General features: G+C 38.3%; 1 protein-coding gene and 1 long non-coding RNA gene across 2 annotated transcripts in view; both read left to right on the forward strand.

The window, feature by feature from the left end:
* KPNA3 (karyopherin subunit alpha 3) overlaps positions 1-18,719 on the forward strand; it is a 48,771-nt gene that overhangs the window by 12,951 nt on the left and 17,101 nt on the right. The window contains exons 2-6 of the mRNA XM_037375945.1: positions 6,018-6,062; positions 15,874-15,963; positions 16,169-16,198; positions 16,322-16,374; positions 16,460-16,555. Coding sequence (XP_037231842.1) covers positions 6,018-6,062; positions 15,874-15,963; positions 16,169-16,198; positions 16,322-16,374; positions 16,460-16,555 — 314 coding nt within the window. The remainder of the gene's footprint in view (positions 1-6,017; positions 6,063-15,873; positions 15,964-16,168; positions 16,199-16,321; positions 16,375-16,459; positions 16,556-18,719) is intronic.
* LOC119142717 lies at positions 7,435-9,142 on the forward strand. The gene is made up of 2 exons (XR_005102396.1): positions 7,435-7,926; positions 8,255-9,142. It is a non-coding gene; the product is annotated as an uncharacterized LOC119142717 (long non-coding RNA).

The raw sequence follows: 18,719 nt of genomic DNA on the forward strand, positions 1-18,719 counted from the left end.
CAAGTACAGAAACCCTGAAACTGGTTCCAGTATTTCATTGTGAATGAAATCGTACCTTGCATTAAGAAATACTACATGTTTCAAGCAATGTGTTTGTAAATAGGACTGCTCAGACTGCTTTTGTCTCAGATGTGATTTGTCCTCTTAATTAGCCTTTCTACTCACTGTCTTGTATAAGTCTGGTAGGGTGTTCTTGGGGTTTTTTTGGGGTGTGGTTTTTTTTCTTTTTTTTTTTTTTTTTGGCTCGTAACCACCCCCCAACCCCACCCCCGAAAAATGCACTGTTATGTATTAGCCCAGAGGATTTTGGAAAAGTTATGATGTACAGCTGATTGTTTTTGGTATCCCTTCAGGGTTTTTTTTTTAGTTTACAGAAGCTATATGAGTTGCTTTTTCAGGTAGTTTAATGTATTATGCATTTAAAGATTTATTTTTTTTAGTGTTAAACAAAGTCTCAAGAAGCCAGAGAAGCTTGCTAGACTTAATTCTTTCCTTAGAATATCAGTGCCATTCAAAACTTCAAAGTAATCTTTTTTTGTTGTTTCCCAAGAAGGTGTGCATGGGGTTGTCTCAACATACTACGTGCTAGTGTTACAGCAGTGATACTTACTGTTAAATATGTAGTGAGCGTCTTATGCACCTTTGTACAGGGTTTCACCAACGGTACTTGTGAAGTCTCTGTGGTTGAGCCAGAGGGTCCCAAATGTTTAGTCACTCAATAATTCTTTGAATGTGCTGATGGTAAAGGTTAATGTTATGCTGGTAATTCAGAATTTCACAGGGTCATCTTTCACAATTACTTTTTGATAAAAAGAGTTTTATGTACGGTGTTGTGTTCTGTCATAAACCAAATATCAACTAAAAAATCAGGAAGACACTTCCTTCTCCACAGATGGCTCTGAGTCAAATTGAGGTTGAGTTTCTTGTCAGCTTCTTGTTGGAACAGAGATTGTAGAGCTGAAACACTGATCTGATGAGGATGGTTGGATTCTGTGTCACTTCTGCCCCTTGGGTGTGACAAAGGCAGTTTTACATGGGACTGTGGCATTCTTTGAAGCCTTGTTTTGGGCATTGACTTGAAACTTGCTTTGTTTTCAAGGTCTGGGGTCCTTAAACCTCCTTTGTCAGCTTAGCATTTTTGTGTTTTGTATCACTGTAAAATGGGGGTTCCTTACAGCCCCTATCACAGCAGCCCTAATGTGTGTAGTGATTTTCTTTATTGGCATGTGAAATTAATATAGGTTTTGATACTTTGAGGAAACTAGGGATTGTTTTTCTTTCAATTGGAAGGTGTTAGGGAGAGATTCTTGGCATGTAACATTTTGTGCCTAGCTTTGGAACAGTATTCAGAAATTCAGGGTAGGAATGAGAACACTGATTTATCTAACAGCTTCTAGTAGATCTTTCGGGTTTTTTTCTGTTTTATTTCATAAAATAATAGCATGTTGAGGCACTTGAAATTAGAATTACTGCTGAATATCTACTTTTGACTTGTTACAAGACTTACAGTACTTGGTGTATTACTGTGGTTTTATCAGCCTGTCAAACACACTGGTATGTAATTGTTTTTCACAGATGGTGAACTGGGAAGAGGAAATCTCTTGTTACAAAAGCCTTATGAACCTAAAGTCTGACTTGTCATGTATAACAATTGAGATGTAACGTTGTAGCACAGTTTGGCAAATGTATGTTTTTGTTGCTTAATAGTACATGTTGACTGATAGTTACTCATTTTTACTTTCTATACGTGGTGTATGGTGCATTAATACCTTTAGTTAGGAGCAGAGTCGGAGTTCAGATTCTGCAGGAATAAACTCATCTTTTTTGTGATTTGTAGAATTTTGTATATTCAGAGTTTCTGAGATTTGGAGTCTGGTTTTAGTTTTTTTTTTTTAATTTTGTTTTGTTTGTTTTTTTGTTTTAATGCAGTGAAACAGTTCAGATTTTTTCGGGAGAGTGATTTTGAGATGTGCTGTTGCAATGTGACATGAAGTTACTTGTTTGAGTATATTAAGCTGAGAAATGACCATAGTCAGATGCTGTGAATGTCAAACAGTGTTAGATGCATTGGTAACATCTCGCTAGGTTTTAACTAGTGCTGCATATCTAGACTTTAGTGGATGGTTGTCTTCCCAGCCTGAAAGCTGGTAATGAATCCGTGGGGTTAAGCTGCAGAATAATTTTGTCACTTCTGTTTGTTTTAGCAGACCTGTTAGCAGGGGAAAATGCTTTAACCTTCCTACTACTGTATAAATCTCTTGTAAATGCCTATCAGTTCCCTATGTGCTGAGGCTTGCAGGTAACATAAAAGCATGGTATTCTTCTTACAGTGGTAATGTTTCCTTAAAGGGAGGCTTGCACAGGTATTTAAGATCACTTCTTTTATATGCTGTTGGATGATAGTATGTTTACTTCTTCTGAGGCTATAGGAAGGTGCTGATAACCTGCTGTATTTCTAAAATGGTTCACCTGAACACAAGCTTTAAATACCTTTTAAGAAATGCCAAATCAGGACAAAAAATTAACTGAATCACTTGTCTGTTTTTTGGGGAATAAAATTTGAGCTTTGCCATGCATCCACACCCTTCCACCAACAGGTAAGATTAGAAATTGCCCCTGTCAATATGCAAGTTTTAAAATAAAGTTTGCAAAAGCCCAGCAGGAGAGTCCAGTATATAGCATGGTGCTGTATGTATACCTGTATTTTCTGTAATCAAATGAGGCTGAAGCAGGGTCTCTCAAGGCAAGGATATCCAAACTGCAGTTCAGAGGTCTGTCATGGAGCAGTCTGTCACTAATGTATCAGCTCCCTTGGTAAAGAGAAAAAAATAAAGATGGAGAACAGCCTGAACAAATCCCAATTAAGTAGCAGGCATAAAACTAAGAAATTGGCCAATGTCAAGCGCATGCATATGTTTTTTCATGTACAGTCTATAATTGCAACAATTGACATGTATGAAGTAGAATCCATGGTCTTAAATATATTGGTATGCAGTGGTCATCGCATGAAGTGTCAGGTTAGAAATGATGTCAGCATATATCTAGCTGAGAGCACTGGTCATGATGTGACTGTGGCAACCAAGTTTAACTGCCAGAACGCACCATAGGCTCTTTGGGAACTTCAGTCACATGTACTTGTGGGAAGAGTCTAGCCCTAACACTGTATTACTGATTCTTGGATGATCCTGGTGACCGCAACATGCTGAATTTTTAAAGATGCTGTGCCAGTAGGAGATAACACTCATTGGTTCTGTGAAGTTAAGGCTAAGTGATAGCCCCAGTTATCAACCTACTTGCTCCATGAATGGAGAAGTAGCTCTGGACCCTGGTGGTGAGGACTGCATATTCAGCCTGTTAAAGGAGGGAGAACAAAGCAAAAATGTACCAGAGCTGCTTTGAATGTGAAACTATATATAATAAGTTTAAGTGAAAATATAAAAGAACAGCTAAAAGGGCAAAACCCAGGTAGTATGGAGATTGCCTAAAACATAAAGCTTGTAGAGTGTATACTACTAGTCAGCAAAAATGCCTGTGTAGCTGGTAACCTTTTTTGAAGAACCTTTCTAAAGAGTGGTAGCTCCCTAAATGAGGAAGAGATGGGAGATTCTTGCACATTAAATGTAGAACCATAATGGGATGGTCAAATATTTTGAAGATAGCTTGATAAAAGCAAAAATCTAGTAAAAAAAAATTGAGACAGAATTGTAATAGGGTGGGATCAGTGGGGCTGAAATAATGGAAGTATGAAACAAAGATAAAACCCTAATTGAAAATCTGAGTGAATTATTTGCCTTTAGAAAGAAGCTTAGAGTCTTCCCAGTAGAGCCTTTATGGATGGATGACTCTGAGTAGCTGTATTTAGTCAAAGCATTGTTAGAGAAGGTTTTAGAGTAAATTGATGAAATGAATAGTAATGCTGTGTCTGAGACTGCACTGTATTTGGGTTTTTTTCTAAACCAAAAATATGAGGCTGCTGAACTGTTGAGCACAGCATATAGTCTTTCTTAAATCTGTCTTGCTACCAGGTGGCAAATGTAATAGTATAGTTGTCGGCTAAGGAGCTTCAGATTTGGTCAGATTTTTCTGCTCAAGGGAAGGTGTTATCACATAGACTTACGTGTTTTTCATTTGAGTAAGTTGTAACTAGGGAGCGAATATAAATTATGCATTGTATCAGTTATATCGCTAAGCACATACAATTTTGGGGGAGAAGATGCTAATGGATATGCAACTGATTTGTTGGGTGATGGGATACCCCTTAAAAACTAAGGTAAAAGGTTAGATTTTAGGGGGAGATGGGGTTGTGTTACTAGTGGAAAGTTCTGTAAAGATCTTTGGTATCTAGCACATTTATAATGATCAAGAAAAGGAGATTTTACAGCAGGAATCTAAGACAGCTGTGTCTATGTTTTTCCATTGAACTGCAGAGTTATCATGGGGAAGAAGTATTGAAGAACTTTTTTAGGCTATTTATTGCCCTTAAATTTGACACAATTATTAAGATTATTCAAATATGAATGAGAAACTGGAACGGCTGGTCTTACTAGTTGCATGCAGTGACTTTTCTCGTTCTTCATTTGTCCATTCCCTACCTACCCAGTGTCCTCCCATTCCCCAGCAATCCGGTCATATCATACTGAGCTTTTGCAGCAGGCTCAGATGGTCACAAGAATCAAATGGTTTAGCAAGATAATGGGGGTGGGGTGGGGAAGTGTAGTTCTGATAGATATAGTACCAGTGTTCTCTTACTGTAATGAGGACTTGCTTTGTTTAAAGTGGTATAGTTCATGCTTGTAGATGTAAAAGGAGAATTGTGCCTGTGTTTACTTGAGTGAGTTGGTTAATTAAACTGTGGGTAGGAAGACAAGCCTTCCTTACTCTCAGGTCAATCTAAGATAATTAAATGATGCTGCTATGCAAACGAATTGAAACCAATGAAGCTAAGATAATGTTCTAAGTACTGAAACTACGTCCTGTATAGATTCATGGTGTGAAGTCTGCTCACTTAGTTTACCTGTGTTTGAATTTAGCATGTTCAGTATTTCCTTAGATAACTAGACGTGGAGTGCTGGCGTTTTCTGTACACTGCTGGTCTTCACTGATACTTTTTAGCTCAGAGAAGTTATTTGCCCTAACTCAAAAGGAAAGTGATAGCAGCAGTGAAGGTCAGTACAAGGATAGGACACAGAAAGTATTTTAAAAGGCTAATTTTAGTTAGTGTGGGTGATCTTTCTAGGCTGCCAGCGGTCATCCAGTCCTGATTTTCTCTGAATTGCATTCTGATGGTGCAAGTCTTTTCCACTGATTGTAAAATGAACATAGAGAGATTGGCTTCAGTAGGCTAAAATTGTTCTTTTTCAATCTTCTCATCTCTCTTAGCTAAGAGGTATAGCAGCATTGTAGGGGATGTGTCCTGGGTGCCCAGTATCTTTTAAGGAGCAGAGATGTTTATGGGCTGATTTTCCTTTACACTGTTCAGTCTGTAGATCCTAAATAGACTCAGTACCACTGTACTGCTTTGTTTCCTTTTGCCACATGCCTTATCTGTCTTGTTTGCATTGAGCTTAGTAATCTTCTGTCACTCATGGTTGATTTTGGCCAGATAACTGGCATAAGTTAGTGTTTAGGTTGTGAGTGTGATCCTATGTGAATGAGACAGTCTAACCTGTATTTACTGCTTCTTTTGGCATGCACATATAAACACCTGGAGAGTCATTCCAGTGAAGCTCCCAAGGGAAGTCAATGTGTCAATGTTTTCTGCCTTTGGGATACTTATTGTGGTATATGACAAAGCTTTCTGTAAGGTTTATAATCGTAAAAAAAATCCCCAAACAAAACAACCAAAACCAGCACAGACAAAAAACTTGTGCATCTTGCTAGGAAAGATTGAATTATAAATTATGCACACTGTTTCTCTTATCTTTTGATGAATAACTGAGCTTTTGACCTAGAACAACTGATTCCAAAACAGAATACTGCTTTCTTTACATACAAATAATTCTTTTATTTTTTTACAGACTATGAGAAGACACAGAAATGAAGTCACAATTGAATTGAGGAAGGTGAGTCTGCTTTTGTTTATCAACCGTGTTACTTTGCTAATAATACTCTGGTGTCTTAGCTAAATATTTTGCTATAAGCTTTGCTTTATGGCCCCAAACTTACATAAAAAAGTTTTAAATTTGTAGATTACTACTGCAGATTCTAATGTTGGTTTTATTCTCCAACTTAAGCTCAGTACAGCAGCACAGTACTGCTTTACTCCAGTGTATTGCTTGGAAATAATCCATATTCAGTTTCTGTACCAGTTCTCATATTATTACAGTGAAAGTGTCAGCTGTTCAAATGTTTGAAGTCTCTGAATGGGAAAAGGGAGAGTTTTAGCATTTGGAAAGTGTGGATGTTCTTTTGTTTTCTGGAAATTACTGCTTCTGGGCTGTAGAGAGAATTAATTTTAGGGTCTGATTTTGGTTATGTTGGGTAGATGCCAGTGTAGCTGGGAAGATCATGAGCATGAGAGATGATCTAGATCAGTGCTTTGCCTAAAACACAGCATTTGTTATACCCTCGTCATTCAGAACTCTTTCAACAGCATTTCGAGGCACCTTAAAGGCTTGCTGCTGCAGAATATTTTCACAAGCTAAACTACTTGAGCTATGTGTGTAAAGAGAAGGGGTAAACTTTTATCTGCCTTTTGGTACCTTCAATATATTTGATGACTGATACTGGCCCCTTGAGTTTAATCCTGTTGAGAGAAATTCAGTTATTCACCCTTTCCTTGAACATTCTGTTTTCTAGATTTGACTTGTTGCTGCTCCTCACATCCAAATTGCCTGTATCTTTCTGGAAGTGTAGAAGTCTGGAAGGATGCAGGCCACAGTTTAAATGGGACAGTGAAAAACAATTCTTAACACAGTATTCCTATTTATCTTGAGTATGTTGTTGACAGGCACTCAGTCTGTGATCCATTATATCCTTTGGGCACTTCTTGCAGTACTGCAAAGCAAGAGTAGTTGTTTGTTCTCTATTCACGTAGTTTAATAAATGCAGAAATTTTAAAGACATCGCTTCTTGTCTTTTGAAATACATCTGCTTTTTCCAGACTTTCTTAACTTGAATTCTCATTCTGTTCCTCAGTATGCTTCAAGGCCTCCTCAGCTTGCTGTCACCCATGTTTTCTAATATTTTCATCAATGACTAGATGGAAGTGTGTGCTTTCAATATGCTAGACGTAGGTCAAGCTCCTTTGAGTCTCCCATTTAATACATGTCTCCAGTTTGCCAGTTGAATCATTGACAGTCTGAGAGGTGCTTGCTTAGGAGTGCATAGCCACTCAATTTCGTCTAATTTTTTTTTCATTATTTCCAAACTGAGAGGGGAGACCAAAGTCTTGCTAAAATCAAAATGAAGGGTTTGTAAATGAAGTTATGTCAATAGAAATTAGCTTAACTTGTTTTTGAGGAATTTTTTCAGCACTTGTCACCGGATTGTGTAGGAGCTACCCAAAATCCTGTGCTAATATTTTCTTGGGATCCTTCTGCTTTTCTTAAAAGAGGCTTTTTTGTTTTTTTCAGGTCTTAAAGAAAAACTTCTATATCTCATTGCAGTATAAAAAACGTTTGTAAGATTCATCCCGAGACTATAAGAATTAGTTGAAGAAACCTAATAGGACCCAGATGACTAAAAAAAGAAAATGAAATCTTAGTACTTGTGCATGATGTCATCTAAAATTTGTTTAATGCTTTCATATTTTCCTAATCAAAGAAACCAGCTGAAGATGTGTGAATGTGTAGCTTAAGCTGGCTGTGGCCTCATTGGTACTGGCAGAGGATTGAGGGTACTGGCAGAGGATTGGGGTGTGGAGAAAGCTACTTCTACATACAGTGAAAAATGAAATTGCACAGTTTTTGCTTAAGTGAGATTCAGGTAATTTTGATATCTGAATTATCAGCAGTTGAAGTCTATGCTGACATGTTAGGAGCCCTCTCTGTTCAGAACTAGTGTGTTGATTCAGTGTAAAACTAGCTGTATAACTGTGAAATCTGTACTGGGAAGAGTCATTCATAGCATTTGGGCAGTCTATGCCTGCTGGCAAAGCAGTGTTGTAAAAGATGGCTTAGCTAATGCAGCTTATCCTCATATATCTTGTTAAATTGAGACTGCGTATGAGCAGTGCAGTCTTTGGAGAGAGCTTTGCAGTGCAAAGTGAGAATTTGAGTTTTAATTTAATTCTCATAATTGGTTTTTGTAACAGGTCACAATTTCAAGGCCATTTTATAACAAGCATGGTGTGGAGCAAGTCATGCACTTGAGACAAGGCAATGGAGTGTTCTCTGTGGAAGGAATCTGGTATATGCCAGTAATACATGAGTGAAGATAAGGAAGAGGAAGCCTATGAGCTGCTATTGACTTTTCACTGAAAACTACACATGCAGAGATGAATTATACGTTTAGAGAAGCCTAAGCTCTGGGTGTAGGTCAGAATGTAAATCAAGAGTGAACAGCAGCTGCAGAACTCATAAATACAGGAAGTTGTGTTCTTCTGGAGTATTTGTTGGAACGTCTTCCACTGCAGAGACCAGTGGAAGACATCTCTTTAGTGTAAGAGAGAAAGCATGTGTCCAAGTTGTTGGTTTGCAACAGCTGAACTGGTGCTGGTGGGCACCTGGTTTGCTGTTGGAGCTGCGTGGCAAATGTCAGGCTGTTGCTTCTGGTGGAGAATTGGGACTGAAATGTAAAGGGATATATTTTATTCAGTGGAAATGATAAGCTGTAATATCAATTTGTCTTCACCTTTACAGCTAACACAGCTACCCTAGCATGTGTGCCAAATCCAGGAAATGTGTGTTGGCATGATCTTAGTAATCCACCAGTGCCTCTTGAAAACCAAGAGTTATCTTCTCCCTTATCCCAGCTATCCAGATGCTGAGTGTACACCTGGCTTTTGAAGAAAATAGGCAAATTGAACATTCTTGATCTCTACAGTTGAAGCGCTACATAGTCATGGGTTTGTCTTTTGAATCAATGTGTGTATAAATATTAAATGAATGGATCTGATGAAGTTGCTCACATTTCTGTTTTGTAAGATGGAATAAATCAAAACAATTCACAGCTTTGAACAGTAGTAAACAATTTCTGCATGCATTAGTGTGAGGTGTTTATTCTTCTGAGATTACAGACATCAAGGTGCATTTGCAACACATTCTGTATTTCAAGAATATGTTAATCTCTATTCACTATCTTCACACCACAGCTCTTATTCAGAAGGAAACTTCCCTCCTTTTTTCTTTTCCCAGTCACTTATTATTTGTTTAGGAATTGAGCTAACAACGTTCTCTCTGATATGAAAGGGTAGCTAGCAGTCATCTGGCAGAGACACAGGTTGGCACTGTGAGCCAGTCACATGACACTTCTGATGGTCAGGCGCCCTTTTTGATTCCATATTGGTCTTGCTGAACATGAGTTTTACGCATTTTGGGAATGGACCTACTACATTTCTGGAAAGATGGTCTCTGGCTATATTGTTAGGGCAGCAGCGGGCCTAAGAGCTTAAAAAGTAGCCATCTTTCTTTGCAGACAGACAAGATAACAGTGTCAGTGTTGGCGATGGAGACTCTCGGGATTTAGAAATTAAACTTCTCAGTGTAGTGCCTTGGCAGAGTCTGATTCAGAATGTTTATTTCTTAATTTCAGCATCACAGAAACCTGAAGGCGGTTCTGTTAAGAAACAGGAACCCTGGAATGAATTGGCTAACTTAGCTGATTTGTCTCACTTCTAAAGGGCAGTGGGATGGATGAATAATGGCTAGGGTTCCGTTTAAGGTTCCGTATCTGAATGAAACCTGTAACTATTGCTGTGAGAGATCCTTTGGTTCTAGGTGCATGGCTTTCTATGAGGAGGAAGCTTGACTTGGGCTGCTTATGTGCTTTAAGAAAGGTAGTCCTTAGCCAGGTCAATGCTATCATCATTGAGTTAGATGCCACCCTTCAAAGGAAGCCTTAACACTCCTAACCTCAGCAGAAACAGAAGATCTTGTCCTCCTTTAAGGTCTGCTAACAAACTGGAATCCTAAGAACTTCCAGGATGTCTCACAAGGTTTATTTTTTACTTTCTTGGCAAACTCAGCTGCCTCTGAGAGTTCATAGACATGAGCTCATAGACATTAGCTCATGAAAGCTCTAATTGCCAATTAAAAGTTTGATGCAAGGCAAAACAATTATTTGCTAAACAAGTGGTAGATTAAGGAGCCGTGGGCATACGTCTTTTTTACCTGTTTCTCTGGCATACTGTATTTGATGTCCCTGCTCTGGTCTTTCTTAAGATTGATGACCTCCACAATAGCTCCTAAATAGTGAGTCTTGAAGAAAGGAATTTTGTCTTCATGTTGCTGGGAGACCTAGGGTGGGAAAAATCTTTTTCTGATTCTCAGGAAGTCTGAGAATGGGGGTGGGGGAGAAAAAAAATGAAAAATTCCACATTTTCAGGTTCAGGATAGTAAAACTTGCTTTGGTTACACAGCTTTTCCAGTACATCATGAATGTATAGCTTTTCATTTACTGTAAAGTGTGGGTTTTAGGTGTATGTCTACCCAGCTTCCAAGAAACGGCTACAGTCGCAGGAGAGTGAAGCACTATTAGTATGTTCTTCTGGAGGCTTCCCTGTCCAGTGTTAGTAGTGCAAATTCTTGGGAAAGAACTTATATCTACCCTGCCTTGACTGAGTGCTCAAAAAAAACCCTAATAAAAAGACCTTAGGAGGAAAATTCTGTTCCTAATGTATTCTTCTGGAGACTTAGTTGAAGCCCAACTTAACAGGCCTCAGTCTTTGCAGCGTGTGCTTCGGGCTGTTGGGCCACACACTGATGTACACTTATGTGTCTACTAATTTTTAGTCAGCCTGCTTATCTTCTGTTTGGCTAGTGCACATCTTTCTCGGGAACCTTGTGACTGCTGTCTGTTGTCTCAAAGGTGAGCTAGCAGAACTCAAATGTAGAAAAGTAGCCTGTCTTCTAACTGCGTATCTGTAGCTATGCTCTTTATCCGAAGAACAGTCGTGGAATCTGTTTGACTGCCTTTGGATGCAAGGGACCTAGTTTGCTGAGCATGTAGGATACAATTTTATTATCCGTGGGTTGTAGGATCATCAGATTGACCTGTTCAGTGTTTTTACAGGTTTGCACGGTTTCTTTAAATCTGTCTAGGTGTTAATGGGTTCTAAGACAGTGAGTGTAGCCAATTAATGGTCCTTTCCCAACCACTGAAGAAATTGAATCTTTTCCCCAGGTTTGTATCCAAGAGCTGTTACTAGAAATTCACTCAGGCTAGAAATGCCCCCCTAAGAAAACTTCCATTAAGAGGATAGTCAGTAGAGGGTTTCCGAGCATCCCTTTAACATGATGAGGCTGGACTGCTAGGCATTTTCTTTTTCTTCATGATGGACTGTGGCAGGTGCTCTCACTCCCCAAAGCCATAACTGGAAATTACATGTAAGTGAAACCTAGAAGCTCAGCTCGGTCTGTCACAACAGTGGTAGCTTAAAAGGGATGTCCAGACAACCTGACTCATACCTCCATCGCTAGCCTGATCCTTTAGTCTTTCCTAGGATGTAAGAGCAGAGGAAAGAGCTGCTTGTTGTCATCTGTGAATACAGCTAATGCTGGCTAGCCCTGCAGTTCCTAATGTTGAGATGTTCTTCAAGTTCTGCTCTTCATCCCCAGAGAACTCAAATATCTTGAACTTTCATGCTAAAGGAACTTCTTCCTACTAGCTGCTGAGTTCCTAAATTCTTTCCCTGACTGAAGAGTCATGGTGTTTGTTACCTCAGGGCAAAGATCTTCTTGTTTATTTCTTTTCCCTTTTGATCTTGATGCTTCCCAACAGAGTTGAGACTCTCATAGTTTTCCCATGTGTCAACTGCTGAAAAGCATGTATAAATTTATGGTGAACACCTTTCATAGCTCCATTAGAGTATCCTATTGGCTGTGTCCTATAGTACTAGGTGGAATGCAGCACAGAGCTTGACAGGCATCCTCTTTGCCCACAAGGATTCTTGTGCTATTAATCAGGTTGTCTTTGAATCTTGTTTGCATTGATAGGCATTTTTTTGAACCCTGTGGCCATCTTGCAAGAAGGTAGACAAGGAATACTGGGATCATTTGCATGTTTACTGTTCATGCAGCCTGACTTTCCCACTGTCAGTGAAGCAGATGATGGGTATCTGTCATCAAAAACTCTTAACAGATCATCACACTGGACAAGAAAGTGCACTCATGGTATCATTACTGTTGTTTCTAATCGCTTGGTATTTTTGCCTGGTGTATTTGTCCACGTGCCTTTTGTTCATTTGGAAACCTCTGTAGACTGTTGTAGTGGGATCTCTACTAGAATGTTGAAATTCCTATAACCAGCAGTCAGATGCTGTTTATAAACTTCTAGATTTCATTGTAGTAGCACACATTGTTCAGGCGGTGGTTGAGGATCTCCCCCCTTGAAGGAGACCTGCTTAGTTTTGTTGGCGGTAAGGTCTTACCCTTCATCAGGGATTCCAGTCTGATGCCTCTCTCCTTGAAGGGGCTCTCTCACTGGGCTTTGAACAGGACAGCTGTACCCAGGTGGGCTCATTTGTCTTCATTTTTACCACAGGAGCCTGCAGAAGAGGCTAGTGCTATGATTTAGGTAAAAACATTGGAGTTTGTCACAATACGACAAAATGCAAACATTTTAAGGTCATGCCAAGCTGCAAATCATGTTCTTTTACTTAATCATTCACAGGGGAGTGGTTGGTCTATCAAATTATTGTATGCAGTGGTTAAGCTGTCCAGGAATTAGATGCTTTTGCAAGTGGACAGAGCTGTTCCACATAGCCTTAGAGACGCTTTTGAGACTGGAACGTTCTGTGAAGACTCTGACTTTATAAGAAATGCTAATGACAATGGCTTTTCCTTAGTAAGGAAGTTTTAGTGCCTCTTGGTAAATACTAGCCTCTCTGCTTGAGGCTGCTGTGGAAGCTCCTCTTTCTTGATAACTGTTTTTCAGCCCAACCATCTGCAAACAGTGAGTAGCTACAAGAATGTTCTCACTCACTCTTACTTTCCCTGGCTGAGGTCAGTTTTTATACGTGATTACTTGTACTTACTTTGGTTAACATTAACATTAGGAAGCGTTCTCTTAGGCATACTCATGTTGCCAAAGGGAAGGCGTAGTTGTATATGAAGGTATAAAAGGCTTTCTAAGGAGCTGTTAACTTGCTTGCTGGAATGGGAGAGAACTAGACTCTTGGTTAGCTCAGTTATGGTGTGTGTTATGGCCACCTTTAGCATGCAGCTACAACTGGAAGGCTTTTTGGTGTTACTCAGTCTTATACTAAGATTTCTAATTAGTCTGCAGTTTTACTCTTGTCAAGAGACCCTGTTCCATAGTAGAATTTAAACCTACTTGTTTGATGGGCCAGAATTTGAAATGTTGTTCCTTTTGTTACCGTCCTCACCATCGGTCACCTCCCAGGTGAATCAGTGTGGATAACAGTTCTTATGTCAAGCATACTTTAGAAAAACCCTGTAAAGCTCTTTCCCTGCTTTTTTTTTTTTTTTTTTTTTTTTTTTTGAGCATGAGATGTAGAATATTCAGCCGAATATTTTGGGAGGAACAGAATTGGAAAACCCTGCATTACACCATAGTGGTTTGCTGCTAATGACAAGGAAACTTCACCCTTCCCAGTAAATGATTTAGTTTGAAACTTTTAACTTGCTCCAGCAGTCAGTGGTGACAGTTGTGTGCTAAGACCCCAGTTACGTCAGGCTGCACCTTTTCTGAAGACAGGGAACGTCTGTCTGAGGCTGGACCAGTGTCTGCCACCCTCATAGCTAAATGTCTTCCTGTACTTTCATGCTTGTGTGAACTTGCTCACCACCGTGATCTGTGGTGATACCTTTAGGTGGGAAGAGGACAGTTGACTGAAGACATCAGGACCTTTCTCCAGCTTCAATCCCTTCTCCTAGTATTGGCTTGTTTTACTATAACAGCACAGCTGATCCTATAGGAGCTGTTCATTCAAGGCAGGAAGGAACTGCTTTCTCCTCAGGTGGATGTGTGTAGTAGCCGTGTACTGGGGAGGGAGGCTGATATGGTCATGGAGAGGGCCTCTGGAAACTGGGTCCGGTCCCTGTAGCTGCTGAAGTATAGGCTATGGTTTAGACAAACGGTAGGAAAAGGAATTGTACTTGAGCAAAGCTAGGCTGAATGATGTTTGCTCTTTGCTTAAAATGGCAGTGCCAAGTACTTGGGGTGGAAAAATAAGATAAATACATTATAGGTTTTTATGGTGAATCCACTTATCGGTGTGTGCCTGCCTGATGCAGTTTGTCTGCATAGCACTGTTTTCTCAGCATTTAACTGCCAGCTCATTTCCATCTCCCTTTTTTCCAAAAGCACTTGATAACAAAATACCTTTAGTGCTTGACTCTATGAATGTGCTCAGAGTATGTTGCTGTTAGCGTACAGCTCTGGAGAGGCTGCCATAGCTAATCTAGGTGACCTTCTGCACTCTTTGAGGATCTAGTTTCTGTACTTAGACTTGAGAAAAATTAAATTATGCTAAGTTCATGGAATGTTGTCTTCTGCATTAAAGTGTTATTTAATTCTGGTGCTTGTTTATTATTTTAGCATTCTCTTATCTGAAAAAAAAATTTAATACATTGCTTGGGAACCTTTAACTAAGGCTGGAAAAGCTGTTTTAAATTATTTTTTTTTAAATGTCTAAAAAGTAAGCATGTCCCAGAAATTTTGGACATGAGTTTGGTGTTTTTTTTCTAACGTAATAAAATAAAACATTGGGGACTCCCTCAAAACATGATTCTGTTTAGAGGCTTTTTTAATATCTTACAAGCAAGGCATGATATAATACAATCTCTGTGGTCAGTACTGTTTAGGTATCAGATAATTGGAGACTGAAAAGCCTGCCTTTCCTTGCTAGTGTAATAGATTTATTTTAGGTGTTACAGCTAGCTGTTAACACCTTTTCCAATGTTCTGCTTCATTAGAGATTGATATCTTAATGTAGTTGTTTAAAAAAACAAACTAAGCAAAAAGGTGTTCGGATATATGTGCTGCATCATCATCTTCCACTCTCCTTTCTATTTTTGTACCTTTAGATGTACCAAGCAAAAGATAAAGTCTAAAATTTAGAGAAGACCACATTTTAAACTTGTAAAAAAGTGCATTTGGATACAGTTACAATTGATGATTTGATGTCTGCTTTTTTAAATTAGGGCTTTAGGAGTTCAAATATTCTAATTAAGCAAGGTAGAAATGTTAAATGGGTACTTTACTACTGAAAAGGTAATTTCCCCCCCCCCCCCCCCCCCCCCCCCAGTAATTACTTAAAGGAGCTGAGGCTGTGGAGGGTGCTTTAAGTCAGAAATAAGGCTAATAGTGTGAGTGGGAGATATTACAGGTGTCAGTGTACATAGAGCATGCTGCTTTACACACAAGATTAAAATGGTGTAACCAGGGAACTTTGAAGTAGGTTTAGCTGAATATTAATCTTACACTGGAAAATAATTTCTGTTATGTGTGGCTAAATGTTAATGTTACACAAATATATTTATATTGTAAATGTCTGTTAGAAAGTTGATCCCCAAACTGTCAGTTTTAATTAATTCAAATGTCATGGATTGTCATAGTTCTGTGATTAGTGAGCTGCTGGATTCTTACAGCTGAAATACTTCAAATTCAATGTGCAGTTATAAATGCCTTTTTTTTAAAAAAAAAAAAAAAAGTAACGTTATCTAAACTTTTCTTGTGAAAGTAGCCATTATATTGTCACCCTGTACTAATAAGCATTAAGTGTCTTTATTTTTTGTCATTCTTTTACAGAACAAAAGAGACGAACATCTTTTGAAAAAAAGAAATGTTCCCCAAGAAGAAAGTTTAGAAGATTCTGATGTTGATGCTGACTTCAAAGCAGTAAGTTCCTTGATTCTGGAATTATTTTAAAAACTTTGATGTCTCAATATAGTCTGTTCTAACTTTTAACACTGGAAGTCTTGAGTTATTTTAAAGCAAAATTATGAACTTACATGCTGTTAAAATTAGTTTGATTGTGTTGAATGTTTAAAAAGTGTAATTTAGCAACAAAATTAATAAAACCTCTTTTTTTTTTTTTTTTAAGCAAAACGTAACACTAGAAGCTATACTACAGGTATGTTTTATTTCACCTTTTTTTTTTTCATTAGAAGTGCATGTTCTGTGCTTTTGTAATTTTTACAAGCCTAGGTTTTGTTTTGGGTTTTTTTTTTTTTGTTGTTGTTTTTTTTTTCCCCAGAATGCCACAAGTGACAACCCAGTGATCCAACTGAGTGCTGTCCAAGCTGCAAGGTAAAAATAAAGGCATAGAAATGTACTTCCAACACTTGTTTCATGATGAAAGTTACTTATTTTACTTCTGCATTTAATTTCACAGAAAACTCCTATCCAGTGACAGAAATCCACCTATTGATGACTTAATAAAATCAGGAATTTTACCAATTCTGGTAAAATGCCTAGAAAGGGATGATAAGTAAGTATACTTTTAAGAATGTTCACCTTTATGAAAATCTGCATACAAAACCCATCTCATTATTTCAAATGAAACTGAGGATTCATGGCACCATATAATCTGGCACAGTGGATCACATTTCATGATGATAAACTGTAAGTTCTCCAGGAGTATTTATCCTGCTGCTGAAACATCATTTTCTTATTTAGTGCTTGCTTGAGGATATCCAGCTAATGGAGAAAGAAAACCTTACTAAATTTCTCATTGGTTTTGAATTTCAGACTTTTTTGTTAACTGTAAGAAACCTGTCTCGGACTTACTGTGTATATTTGTGTGAAGGCAGAGAACATGCCTACTTGTGAACAGGGCTCTTTGCCAGAATACACTTGTCTTTTTCGTTAAGGTTATTAGCTTAAGTTTCTAGCTTTTTTTTTGTTCTTGCTGTGAGGTGGGTTTCCTTCTGGCTCTGTACTGTTCCCTCATGTGATGGTACAATACAGTGAGCATGCTCCCTGGTATGATTCTTTTTGGCAAAACAAGAGCTTCAGTAAAGGAGGTAGAGAACATTGAGCATGTAGCTGTAAGAATTTAATGACATGTAAGAAAAATGCCATGTTCCACAATCTGAGCCCCTTACTCAGGTAGATGGGGATTAACACATCTGAGGTAAATTTTTTAGCCTATCTTTGCTCTCAGGCAGCCATAAACGTATTTACGTTATTTGCATTTTCAAGGTTATTTCTGCAGCCATAAGGGCTAGAAACTTCAAAAATGCAAATTGGCATTTTGGGTATAATTTTGTGGTTGCAAAAACATGAGGCATGAATAGTTTTGTTTCTAGCTTGTTTAACAAAATGGTTGCTTAGAAAGCAGCTGGCAATAATATTCAGATCAAGATTGCATTTTAAAGTGGGTCATGAATGCCTGTCTGCTCTAGAAGTAGATGATTCAGTGCTGTGAAAATTCTTCTAATTTGAATTTTCTGTCTAGTTTTTGTATGATTTACCTTTGTGTATGTTTAATAAGCCTTTCAAAACTGAACTGAATATTTTCTTAAGTCATCCTTTTAATTGTGATTGCTATATAATGTTTAGTAGAGCTGAACTCTGCAAAGACTTTCTGTAACAGATTGTTAAAGCTGTTGTTCATGTTATCACCGAAAGCTTAGCACAAAGGGAAGAAAAGGAGGACTGACCTAGAACTAGAATTTTAATGCATTTCATCCTACAGTGTAAAGGTTTATAGATGAGTGCTGACAGATACTATTTATTTTCACAAATCCTTATTTACACATCTTGGGCCCTCCTAGCTAATTCTTTTCCAATCCCATCCCCGATACAACCTTAAAATGCTTTGGAAACTAATGGACAAAAAAAGCTTAAAGGAAGCAGGTACTATGGGTATAAAACACAACTGATAGACCCAAAAACATGGAAATGAAAAATAGTCACCTAAAAGTAAATGTTCTCTTCTCCTCCCAAAGCCAAATGTTTGTTATACTAACCACCATAAGCTGTAAACTCTTTTATAGCTTCTAGAACTCTTAATCTTTAGCATTTGCTTGAAAAACGGTTTTCATGCAAACTGTTTTACTAAACTGCTGTTGGCATAGAAAATGGTTCACCAGCATCTTGGAAGAGGTGTTCCCCGAGCTTTTATAATATGTGTAACTGATTTTTATCTGCATTTAATAAGTCAGTTTTAATACAGGTATGATGCTGTCTTTTGATAACGATGCTAGATCTTTCCCATCTCTGTGATGGAGCAGAAAAATGTCTTTATCCCAGTATACCAGCTTATGCTTGATCTGGGATGTAATGTTAGAAAGGGCCAAGTTTTTATTCATTATGGTCAGACATGGTTAATCTGTTGAGACCTACTAATGGCAGCAAGACAGTTGCACTTTCTTCACTATGTATGAACGGTGTTTGGATCAGCTGGATGTGAAGAGGTGTCTGTTACCCATTAGAGAGGCATAATTAGATTTTGTGATGAGTGCTAGAAATGTTTCATACAGGAGATAAGTGGACTAGAGCAGTGGTCAGCTTCACTGGTTGGTATGTGCTTCCACAAGTATTACTACTTTTTATTTATTATTACTAATAAGAAGTCAGAATGATGGGTGGTTTACAAAAGGTCATAGAATGTAAAAACTTTTCTTTCTTACAGCTTTTCCCCTGAGATG

This window comes from Falco rusticolus, chromosome 2 (assembly GCF_015220075.1).
Source record: "Falco rusticolus isolate bFalRus1 chromosome 2, bFalRus1.pri, whole genome shotgun sequence".
Taxonomy (NCBI): Eukaryota; Metazoa; Chordata; class Aves; order Falconiformes; family Falconidae; genus Falco; species Falco rusticolus.